Source organism: Strigops habroptila (assembly GCF_004027225.2).
Source record: "Strigops habroptila isolate Jane chromosome 13 unlocalized genomic scaffold, bStrHab1.2.pri S16, whole genome shotgun sequence".
In the NCBI taxonomy this organism is placed as follows: domain Eukaryota; kingdom Metazoa; phylum Chordata; class Aves; order Psittaciformes; family Psittacidae; genus Strigops; species Strigops habroptila.
Window position 1 is genome coordinate 1,825,856 of NW_022651054.1, and position 12,899 is coordinate 1,838,754.

General features: G+C 42.4%; 1 protein-coding gene across 3 annotated transcripts in view; it reads right to left on the reverse strand.

Annotated features, from left to right (window-relative positions):
- The window catches only part of MYL10 (myosin light chain 10), a 49,619-nt gene that overhangs the window by 14,811 nt on the left and 21,909 nt on the right, over positions 1 to 12,899 (reverse strand). The window contains exon 1 of one of the 3 annotated variants that reach the window (XM_030472795.1): positions 7,210 to 7,246. The exons of 1 other annotated variant lie outside the window; for it this stretch is intronic. In XM_030472795.1, the coding sequence (XP_030328655.1) occupies positions 7,210 to 7,212 (3 nt within the window). In that variant the 5' untranslated portion in view covers positions 7,213 to 7,246. Of the gene's footprint in view, positions 1 to 7,209; positions 7,247 to 8,692; positions 8,795 to 12,899 lie in introns of those variants that run through there. One more of the 3 variants, XM_030472794.1, reaches the window with a different exon arrangement.

Here is a 12,899-nt window from a genome sequence, read left to right on the forward strand (position 1 = left end):
TAATCTCACTTGGACATGTGAGCTAAAATTCCCAACCTGCTCTTCTCCAGAAATATAAGCAATTCAGGTAAGTGGCTGCAGTTATTCCTTCTTCCCAGTGTCCATGCTGGGACAGGCAGCCAGGCACAAAATGAGGCCTTGCATGAAGACTCAGTTCAGGAGCTATAAAGGGAAATTACATCATTTCCTACTCACATAGAAATGTTAAGAAGTCTGCTCTGTCTGGACCAACACTGACTGAACAGATTCTTCCTATGTAGGAACCTTCTCCATTTGGAGAATAGTCTATATTCTTGCACTAACCTATGATGCTACGTTACATTGCCTTACTAGCCCATATAATTTTAATATTCAAGATAGTCATCTTAAATAAAAGGGCTGGACTGCTTTTATCACTATTCCGTAGTCTGAAGACTGAGACAGAAAGATTGGGGAAAGAGCTACAATGATATCTAAGAATCTAATGCTCACTAAAAATCAGTGAGAACTAGACTTTGAATTACTTATCTTTGACTAAGGGCCCAACCAGCTTGCCTAAGACAATACAGTTCTTGTTCTGCAGTAAATAAGATCTGTGATTCCTAAGGATTACAGAAATGTTTTAACCACAGCATTATCCTGACTCGGGGCAGGATAATGACCTACCTCGCCTTTTGAGTTCCCTTCCAGACAGACTACTTTTTTCTTTATCATTTTTGCTTTTAAACTTCATCATCATAGTCCCACCTTGTTCTCATGTCATGGAAAATTAGTCTTGCTTAGTTTGGGCTATTCTGCATGAAACAGAAGGCAACTTCTACTGTCTCCTTTCATCAAAGTAAAAAAGCCTGTGAAAGTTCAAATTCAATCCTGATTTCAAACATCCTGAGGAGCAGAGCAGCTCAAGGAAGTATTCCCACTTGACTCTGTTTGAAGTATACATTGTCTGATCGATTTAATCTGCCAGGCAGATCTCCGCACTCAGCCACCCTGGTTTAGATCCCAGGTTGAAAATGAGGGCTATGGTAGAGACTAACCCCCATGCCCACACTCCAGACCTGTCAAGCTCGCATCAGCTAGTGCAAAGCACTAAAATCTGGAAATAGGAATGGAAATTGTAAGAAAAATGTCTTTGTAGTGAGGATAAAAATAAGGATAGAATGCCACCACAGGCGTGGAAAAAAAAGTGAAGAAGTGGAATGTTTAATGAATGTAGAAATATTGATTTTGGAATAAACATATTCCCTTCTCCTCCTACACATGAAATAAGTGTTATTTTGAGCAGTAATGGGCAATCTTCCATGTAACGTGAGGTGCCTGGTGGAGGTTTTCAACACTTCAAGATCGAATGGAAATATTAAGGGCAATCCTACGTATTTACATGTATTTGTTCCCCAAGGTAAAAAGAAAGCAGATGTTACCCAGCAGAATGTATTGCAAAGTGTCTGGGGAACTGACCACAGGGCACAAAGCTGGCTGCATGTTTGCAGAAGGGGTAGTAGAACCAGTTCTCCTGTGCTTGTGTAGCTGGTCTTCATGAAGATAAAATGGCCTTTACCGTTCTGATGCTCTGCTCTGCTGTGACCAAGTACTGCAGCCGTATCCAGCAGGATAAATATTCCCCATGTTAACAATCTGCATCTTTTTAAGCCAGCACCACAATGAAGGACAGTGGGCTCCAGCTCCAAGTTTTATTAATTTATATACCAAACAACAGCAATATACTTCCATTATGCCTCAGTTTAATGGGTTCTCTCTGCTGTATGGCTTTAAGCAAGGATTATAGCTACAAGCAAGGATCAGATAAACCCAAAAGTTGTGGCTCAGTATCTATTAGAAACAGACCAGCAACGGAAAAACATTCAGAAGTTGCTTTACATTAGTGAAGTCCTATCAAGGCAAAAAAGATTGAAGACTAGTTGTCCAGAGACCATCACTATACCAGGAGAAATTCATCCTAGCACAATACTCGTTCAGTGTCACTCTCTGGTTAGTTATCTCCACGGATGATAAAGGAGATCTGTTCCCATGTCGCTCGATCTATCTTTAGTTTTTCTGCTGAAGCTCTGGGTGTGGATCCTATTCATGATCTGCTCACTTATGGAATGGAACTGAGACCACCACTACATTTCACAGGGGAACAGCTGTTGGATGGGAATGGCTTTCCATCACCAGTTTTAAGCTAAATCTTACAGCATCAAACATATAGAGCATCTTGGATTATCAGTCTGTTTTTTGCATACCCAGTATCAGGAACATAATTTATCTGCTCTGAAGGGCTGGGAAATTCATAATCACAGAAAGAAACTGCACCTTGATTTTGCATGACTGGTGGGAGGCAGGCACTATGAAGAGGAAGGCTGAGAAATAAGTAGGTGGAGCAGGAACAGAATACAGCACATTGTCACTGTCTTTCTGGTGGGTAAGTCAAAGTAAAAGGCAGTTCTAAGAGAATAGAAATAGGTCTGTGCTGCTCTCTCTGATGCCTCCAAACACTACAGAATGTTTTAGTGACCAGAATCAGGATTCTGACTCTGGAGTATCCTTCTGAAAGACTGGTATTGTAAAAAGAGCAATACAGAATTGAGCAACCATATGGTTTCTAAACTGTCAAGGATTTAGTAGGTGACCTACAGAGGAGTAAGTGGGTGACTGACACATCCCTTCTGTCTGCCTTGATTTCCCCTTTTGTAAAATGCAAAGGGTGCCGAGCTGCACTTTGCAAAGATAGCTGCTCTGTCTTTGCAACATGTGCTTTGAGACTGACATACAAAACGTGCCAGATGAGAAACTGAAGAGCTGAGGGTCCCCTGGGCTTGGATTCCAAGGCCTCAATAGCAGAGCAGTGGGAAGAATGTTGCAACAACTGAACAAGCCTATTAATATTCCTGCCTGAGTGTATTAATCACCCCATTGTGAAGAAAACAACACTTCACTTTAGAAGAGAAACCACAGGCTTGTGCATATCACTCATTTGTCTTACTGGTGTTAGCACTCTCTCAATTAGGCTCAATTTTAAAGGCTTTTTATATTGTTGGTCTTGGTTTGTTTTAGAAGATTTAAATGAAAAAATGGAGCCACACTAAAATCTGGTCCCAAGAAAACTCTGTTGAAGCAGACATTTGCTTTGAGCTGAGTCTCCCTCACTGAGGTTCCTTGTCATGCTCCTCTCGGGCAGTGCCAGGGAGCCAGAGAGAACAGGAATAGTGCAGTGACACAGGCAGGCAGGAACAATCTGTGTGCACTGCCTTTGCCTCTCTGGATATAGGGATTCATGTTTTATATCTTGCAGAGGGGACTGTATGTATGTTCAAGTGAATCAGAGCGAAGAAATCTCTTATTTCTGAGTAAAAAGGGAATCAGTTTATATCTCTGTATGCAAAGGAAGAAGGAGCTGAAAATACTTGGTTCTCATTCAGAACATGAGGCATTATTTACCTTGGTAAATTCATAAAAGGCTGCTGCAAGAGCAGGTTCATGACACCAGAGAGACAAAGGATGTGACACTGGATTATTGCAGAACTTTATCATCTCAGTCCCTCAATGAATTTTGCTGACAAGCCAGAAAAGTGTGGTAAACCAGGCAGGTTGCTGCAGGATAAGCAAAGGTGCAGCTCCGTAACTGGCACTACTCCACGCTGCTCAGGTGCACACTTCCCCCTTCAGTAAGTATGGAGTAACCAACCTTTACTTAGCATTTTCTGCAGAGCAAGAATATCCCCACAAGCAGTCAGGCAAACTGGGCAGCACTCTGCCAGAAGCCATGTTTTCGGTTTGGTTTGGGGAGGTCAGTTCCCTGTTTGGACCAAACCTTGAAGAAACCACTCAGAAAATACTCTAACTAACTAAAGGTGACACAGTTTGATGCTCCTGACAGCCGGAGTTAAAAGACAAGCAGAAACACTTCCCCAGTCAGCCGCTTATTGTGTTACCAATAAAGGCACTAATGGAGGAGCAGGTCTCCTGGGAGGGAGTCCTTCACAGACAAAACAGCAGTGTATATTATTAAGAGCCCGATTCTGTTGTCTTGTACCCTTCCGTACTCAGCCCAGAGGAAACTAGACATAAGATACTACAGCTTTAAATTGCACTGTTTCACATTTTATACTTGCTCTGCAACTATGTCCGCGACTACAAGAAAGACAGAATCATCCATCATCTCGCTCAGATTCTGTCCCCTACTGTGATCCACAGTATGATGTTAACTCTGAGTTACTCTTACTTTTTCATCCATCACATTCTTCCCTTGGTTTTCATCCACTCTGGGATCTCAGTGCTGACATTTCCTGTCTGAATTTTTGTTATCATTGAATCCAGCTTGTAACCAAAACTTCCATCTCAGGCCTGTCCAAGGGATTTGTGCAGCACTGGACAGGATTTTTGTTGATGAGTGTCTCACAAGCTTGTTCTGCTGAGATAATTTACACTGCATCTGCACCAAAGATCCCAGCCACGGACAAGCCACCGTTTTTTAGTGTGGTTTGGGTCTTTTTCATGGCAGGTGAGTAGCATAAGGCCAACCCAAGTGCATGCCTTTGAGGGAACAGTCTAGAGGAGTAAGCAACATAAAGTGCTCTAAGGGCACAATTTGCATTTCAAACAGGCAACAGCCTCAGATCATTCAAATAAAACCCCACATTATCAGAACTGAGAAACAGAAGACCTTTTTATTACCTACACTGCACTCACAAACAGATTCCTCCCTTCTCATCCTCACTCCATTTTATACGTAGCCCCAGCCTCCCACACTCCCACACAGGCACACACACCTTTGATCCCTGCTAGATACAAGAATCTGTTGGACTGCATCCTTCCTGCTTCACACTCCCGTACGCTAAAGCATTCTCCTTTGCCCCACATAAAATCCCTTCCCAATGCCAGTCTCCTTTTTTCTCTTGCTCAGATATACTCAGGGAATGCATTATCTCCCCAGACTCATCTCAGAACAGCAGATAACCTCTCCAATCACAGACTGCTCAACCTCTATGACCCAAAATTCGCCAGCTGCTTCCCCCACCCAACACATTTTCTTCTCTGGCATATACATGTCTTCATGTAAACAGATGAACAGTCCCTCTCTACATACACAGCCCTCTGTGCTCACACACACGTATGTACACACACACGCATGTGCAGATGCATACACAAACACACCACATTTTCGGCGGGTGAAATCAGCACTGCTCCGCTGAGGTCAGTGCTCGTTTCAGTACAGGTGGTACATTCCAGACAGTTAAGCAGGCTGAAAACACATTTGATCAGAATGCAGTCTATTTTTGGGTGTGCAGCTCCCTTCAGCACACAGAATTTGCTACAAGGCGTCACTCGAACTGAAGAAACACGGGAATGTTTTGGGAATAAGGAAAAGGCTTCCTTCTCCTTCCTTCCGCCTCTCTTCTTCCCTCCGTTCAGCACAGAGCATGCGGGGAGACATCACAGACCCAACTTCACTGAAATTCCCTGGAATTAACGGAGAGCTGCAGACAGTTCTCAGAACTCCATTCCACAGCGCTTGTGTGGTCTGCTCTTGTTAGAGAAATTATCTCCCTGAACCCTGCCTCTCTCGCTCTCATCAGCCCTGGATGTCAGAGCCTAGTAGCACTGCCTGACTTGTAATTATTTTTTACTATGCTGCTTTGTCTGCACTAATCCTTTGAAAGTAGCTTTACTGCACATCTGAAATATTATGATGCTATAAAACCTCTGTAATATTTATAAATCCCTTAAGACATCATAAAGAGAGAAAAAAACCTCCCCACAGAGTTCATCTAGCATAATTACATATACATTTCCCTCTGATTAATAAAAAATGATCACTTCCTTATGTAAAGATATTCTTCAGCTTTCTTTCATTAAGGCTATTTTTTTCTTCCCATTTTAAATCCGTTTCATGTGTCCCTGTATAGGAAGGTACCTCTGAAGATATTTTCCCAAAACAAAAGGCACAATGAAAAGAACCACCACAGAGAATCATTGGTTGAACAAGAAGCAAGGAGACAGACTAGTCTGTCACTATATTTTCACATCTCCTCACTTCAGCAGTTTCACCACAGAATGTCCTGAAATACCTTCAAACATCAAGCACTGTGGTGTGTCATTGAACTAAATAGGTGGGAAGAAAACTGGTAAATAACATTTTAAAGAAGAGGGGGAAAAGAAAACCTGAGCCCCAGCACTTGACCCCCACCCCACAAAAGGGCTGGATTTGACTTCAGCGAAGCTGATTAAAGGGAAAGCTGTAAATTCACAACTGAAGAGGCGCAGTCAGCACAAGGCACTGCTCACTCCTAAAACAGTGGTGAAGAACATGGTTAGTGACTTGTGTGCTCAGTGTGAAACCACCGACACTGGGCTTGCACTGACTGAAACTGGAACCTAATTTTGTGTGTGGATTTTAGAAATTACTTTGAATGTGACTTTATCCTGCTCAGAACAGCACTTGGATCTCATTCATCACCTGCTTAAATGGGATCAGGTTCAAACTAAGTTTTGAGAACGCTTTTCATATACAATTCCCTCTCTGGTGTTCTCCAGAATCAAATATTCCACAGCCCCAGGAAGCCACTGGGCAGCATTACTTTAAGGTAGCCTGAAAAGGACCTGCAAAAAGGAGAAAAATAAGGAAAATCACCAGCTTTTTTTTTTTTTTTTAATACTGCTGTTGTCATTCCTCTGAGTTTGCAGAAGACAAAGATAAAGCCCAATCTGCCCACACTGCTCCTTATGCAGGAGTTCTTCTTCGCTCCTTGGAATCACATTATGCGCACCTTTGGGGCAGAGGTGGCTGTTGGAGTCCAGAGCTAAAAGGCAGCAGTGAGCAGGGCAGAGACAAGACACAAGTTTCTGCAGTACATCCTATTTCTCTGCACAGCCTCGAGAGCAAGATACCCCTTTCCCTCACTCCCCATCACACCATAGCAGACCTCAGCACTAGTTACACCAGCCGTGCCAGTCGTTGCTGCCCTATTGTATTAGTCTTGGAAAGAGATGCATGAGCTCTTCTCTCAGCCAGTCCATCTATGTTCCCCACCTTACTCATTTGTTAAACACATGCAGAAAAGTCCTTGGAAGTTTACAGCTTGCTCTTTGACATAGATCTTCATTCTGGATGTGATACTAAGTATGAGATTTCATGGAGTCCAGTGTGGTCATTACTGCTCTGTTTGACTTGTTAGAGTCAGAAAGAAATACAGAGATCAACAGACAGACAGGGGAAAGAATGAAACCTACCATAGTGCTGCTGTGCCTTCCACCCCTTCTCTGCCAACTAGTCAGCCAGCAAACACAATGCCAGTTGTCTCTATATATAGTGTCGCCAAGGAATAAAAATATGCCTGCTCCAAGTTTAGACAATAGATGTAAGGTTGGAAAAGTGCAGTAATTGAATCCCAATACCATTCCAAGCACCTGTTCTGTGCAGGGCTTTAGCTTTCACAGGAATAATGCAGTAGATAAGTAGAGTAGGCAGTTAGGATACAATTGTACTGCACTCGTAATAAGCTAGAGCTGAAGGGGCTTTCCTATGTACTTCTAAATAATGAACACGGGGCAGGCACTAAAGAGATTTCAAGTGGACATGGCACCCTGAAAAAGCAGAAAGAGAAACGCTCCCCTTGAGAAAATGCAGAAGAAAGTAGCAATAAATCCGGGACACTGAGATCTCTCCAGAGCCTGGTGCCTGCATTCAGAGCTCCAGAACAATGCCTGAGGTCCCGCCTAGGTGCAGCTATAATGGGGAGCCATGAGGGAAAAGCACTGCTCTGCAGATGGCAAAGTATCTCAAGTCAGGTCTGTTTTCCCTGAATCTATCACACATCCTGAAGTCCAGGGGCCAGATCTCAAGCTACGGCAAATTGATGGAGAGTCATGGACTTTAAGCATGACAAAAAAAGAGATGTGTAGCAATGAATATGGTGTTGAGAGCAGGAGAAAACAGGAGGCAGCCTGGGAACCACAAGGGCTGTGTCTCCTGGGGAATGCTCATGGACATTAATGCCTACACATTCCATTGATTTGTAAATCATGTTTGGCATTATCACAATGGGCCAAAACATGAACCTAGTACAAAACGGCATAATTCCATGACATTAAATCAGATTTCCTAAAGGTCTAACCTGTATCTGTTACAGTATCTATACAAGGACACCCATTTAAACCAGCAGCAACAACAGGTATTTCAGGAACATATATACACTAGCATCTGAAATATTTGTCCTTCATCAGTCACACTAACCTTGAGTCACAAAAGTGCTTCACCAATCAACTGAACTTTGAGACAGACACACATTGAAGTATGTACTGAACAAGAACCTTGTTCTTCCTCCAGGTCCAGCCCCTTGCAGTGCTGTCATCTCTAATCTTAGATTTGACTGCATGCTCTTCAGGGCAAGGACTGTTTTAGCTGTTGTGAAGTAACTCAAACACCTACAGGGATAATTAAGTAATAAATAAGCATAATACAATTCACCTGGCTTTAGTGAAATTGTTGTAGATACAAGTTGGAAGCCAGCCTAGTGTCCATCTGTTTCAGTGACATTATACCAATATCTGATGTAACACAGCATAAAAATAAACCTCTCAGTCCATGCGCCTGCTGGAGAGCAGAGGCACGTTTGTGTATACTAGATTGAATTTGGTCATCTGGAAACCTCAAAGTCAGGATTTCAAGGAAAATCTTACATAGTTTCAAAGGTTCATTGTGATAAAGACTTACCATGCTCCCTGAGTTAAATCCTGATTCAACAAAGCTGTCAGGCATCCGCTTGACTTTAAGGAAGGAACAGTTCCACTGAAATCAAGGTAATAGCTCTCATACTTACACTTCAGAATATAGTTACTTGTTTTGCAGGATCAGGGCTCTAATCCTGACAAGACAGCCAAATGAGCAGCAGTTTGTCACTGAGTTCACTGGGCCCACGATTCCATCCTGTGAATTTTGTGTCCTTTTTTGGAAGAATGCTTATGTTTTCATCCAGCTGTTTCAGGAGTTTGTCCTAACAAACAGCTCTGTTACCAGATGCTTTGTACTGTTTCTTTGGGAGTTTGTTTTCTCTTATCTAATATATCATCAATCATCATTATTATCATTAATTTGCTCCTTAGTTTTCCAGGCATTTTCCATAGTGCATATACTTTTTACCTTGATCTTTGTCTTTTCACAGAATTTCTATATTAAATGACTTCTTCCAAGCTGTTTTTAAATGACATGACATGTTAGGATAAAACCCACACAGAACTGTGTGTTTGTAACACACATATCCTGAGAGACCAGAACCCTCTCTGCTTAGTCTATAAAACAAATCCACAGAGGAATTAAGAGAGACATACATCTTGGCTTTAAAGGTCTGCTTGCTTCTGCAACTGCCTCCAAATCATAGAACGGCTCCAGACTGGAGAGGGGAGGGAGAAAAGGGGGGAATAACATGAGGACCGAGAAAGAAAGGCTTGAATTTAATTGCCCTAAAAATTTCAATCATTCAATGTGGTAATTAGAGAGTGGCTGATTCAGAGGCAATTTCATTTGAGAAAAAAAAAAAAGGGAAAAAAAAAAGAACCCAACAAGATAATTGATGCTAAGTGAATATTTTACCTGAAATATTAAATACCAAACTTAAGTCTGCCTCCAGGGCCCTTTCTGCTACCCCTTTTTGATCTGTCTTTCTACTGCTTTGTATTTTCCTCCCACGTGACTCAATAGAACAGGACACTCCTTCAGAGAATCAGACTGACACAGGGACAGGTTTATTTGAAATCTCTGTGCTGTGAAGGAGACAACATAATGATTTATTAGTAAAGAACATAATAATAAGTCTACTGAGATCCAACCTGGCTGCAAATCAGAGATTTTCCAGGGTTGAGACTCTGTGTCTTGTCTGGCCATAAGCAAGGTTTGTTGTCCTACCAAGGGTAACAGTTTTCTTTACGAGCTTAACAATACTAGCAGAACGTTTCACGCTTAATTCTAGACTCTCTGGTGCTGCAAAATGATACTTAAAGGTAGATCTCTGCAGTCATGCAGAGCACTGTGGATGTCAGTGTCACAGGGGTCTGATTGCACAGATCTCTGCAGGATGGAGAGCAGAGCTGCTTTATTGCACACTGTTCAGAAGAAGTAACTGCTAATTCTCTGTTATTTAATAGCCTAATGAACAAGGACAGCATCTCGTATACATTTTAAAGGAGTATTGCATGCCTGGAAATTAAGTAGATACTAATTAATACTACATTTGTAGATGGAGAAATGATAAAGAGAATGCATACAATCATAGAATCACAGGATCAACCAGGTTGGAAAAGACCTTTAAGATCATCAAATCCAACCGTTCCCAGCACTGCCAAGGCCACCACTAACCCATGGCACTGAGGCCTCGGCTACGCAGGGTGTGAACACTTGCAGGGCCGGTGACTCCAGCACTGCCCTGGGCAGCCTGTTCCAATGCCTGAGCACCCTGTTCCAATGCCTGAGCACCCTTTGGGGAAGGAATTGTTCGTAATGTCTAATCTAAACCTCCCCTGGCACAGCTTGAGGCCATTTCCTCTTGTCCTGTCACTTGTTACTTGGGAGAAGAGACCTGCCACCTCCTGGCTCCAACCTCCTTTCAGGTAGCTGTAGAGTGCACACAGATAGTCTTCCTTCATGTCTTTGAGTGGCATGCCTTCAAAAGAAGACATGTGACAGTTAATGATATTGGGAGCTGAGCTCTTCCATATCCCCCTAATAGGTAGGGACAACATTCAAACCTTTGGAAGAGCCTTCACCCAAAGGACTCCACAGTCTATGCACTGACCAGGCTTGATCTCTCTGATAACTAGTCTGGTGCTGAGGTTAATGACAAGGCCAGTCCTTATCTAAAAATAGGACTATTGTGAGCACCATCCTGGCACTCTGGTAAGATGCCCCTTGTGGAATTGCCAGCTACTACTGTTCTCTGGCCATGCCATGTGTTTTCTCATTGCTGTGTGCTCCTAACACCTTCCAAGTCATAGATGCTTGTTTATTCTACATGTAGGAAACAGACATACTCAGTGATTTATGCAAATTGAACTAGGAATTACACTGAAAGCAGCAAACTGAGGCATTGCCTTGCAAGTCCTGGCAGGAGTGCAAACCATGGATCAGGAATATAGACCATGCGCCTCTCAAGCAGGCAGTATAGTGAGAATGCCAGGTTGTTCCAACAAAGCCACCAGCAAGAACTACCAAGGTGAGATGGATTTCAAGCCCTCCAGAGAGACTCAGCAATTTCCCTTGAACCACCTACTTTTCCTTAATCACCTTAAATTAATGAGTAGTTCCCCGGTCTTTTCAGAGCCATCATGATTCCCTTTTCCTTTCTCCCTGAAGTAGTTTTCTTAGCAGCTGATTAAATTCTTCATACAGAGGGCAGCAGAAAGCCCACTGGCTAAGCTTGGTCTGACTGCTGTATTTCGGAGCCTGGCAACAAGGCAAGTCTGAGGAAAGTTAGTCTTACATTCACTGTAAATGGAGCTCCTACAGTTCAGGTACAGAAAAGAGACAGTTATTACAGATACCTCTGCAGAATTTTAAACAAATTAAACTGTGCAAATCCCACTGAGAATCTTCTCTCTCTGTTGAGTGGAGGCACATACACTTAGTTGGAAACAGCCAGGGCTGTTGTAACTGTTAATTAAGTTCTGTGCATTTGTTGTTCAGGACACTGAGTCCAAACCTCTTTCCTTCTTTGACTTACCCCTCCCTCTCTGAGAATTCATAGCCACTATCTAATCTGACAAAAACTGTGTTCCTTTTTATACTTGGAGGTCACTTTATGTTACTTACAGTGTGTTGCATTATGTCAAAAGGCATAACACAACATAATGAAAAGCAGACTAATATAACTCAACCTGACATCAATGACATAATATGATGTGGCTACTGAAAAATGCACTGTTGTCATTGTTTTGTGTTTTCATCTGATACCTACTTGTTATTCCAGCATGGGGCATTTGTTACAGAATTTGGAGAAGGTTATGGACTGAGCATGCTTGATTCAACCCTGCCTCTTATCATTTTTGCACTGAGATCTCTTTGTTGGCTTTGCTGGGGTTCCTCCTGATTTACTCTAGCAAGAATCAGGCTCTAAAAAATCATCGCATAGAATGCAATTACATTAGGAAAGCCATCAAGTTGGAAAATGCAGCTCCTGGGAGTAAGGAAATGACAACACTGTTATAGTCTCTGTAACCTTAGCTCTGCCCTCTTGGGTAGTAAATGAGCCTGTACTATTTTTCCTGCAGGATGTCATTTCACTTCATAGAATTGTGTAGCAAAGGAGCTGTTCAATATTTCTCTTAACTTCATCACGTAGGCCGTGGTCCCATATCTCATTTGCTGCACATCAACCAAATCCTTTTGTGGGTTAGGTACTTTTCCTCTTCCTGTTTTTATTTGCTTTTGTATTGTTCTAATTACTGCAGTATATGTGTGTTTCAAACTCAAGGCTGAATCTGTCTTCCCAACATATCCACAAGGTTGAAACACACTGTTACTCCTTCCCTGTTCCATAGAGAACAGAAGCACAGGCCCACTGGAAAGTCTATCATAGGCATGGCTAGAACGCAAGGCAGCAAAATCCCAGCCTTTTGCATTCGTTCTTCATTTTTACCCCCAGCTACTTTACACTGCCCAGTGTAAAGTAGTAATGGCTACTTTAATTACATTACAGTGTAATGGCTACTTTACCATCCCCAGTGGAAAAGGCAGGCATCAGCTTTACTTGTGAAAACATAGAATGTTCTGGTGATGTTATGAATCCCTATGCAACAGCTCTGCCTAGTCCTCCATCCAGCAGAACCAAAACAGAAGATCCAACAGTACGCAAAGTAATCAAGCTGACAGATTAAAATGAGATCTACTGTAATTTCCACTGGAGTTTTACAGATGACGCAATCAAAGAAAC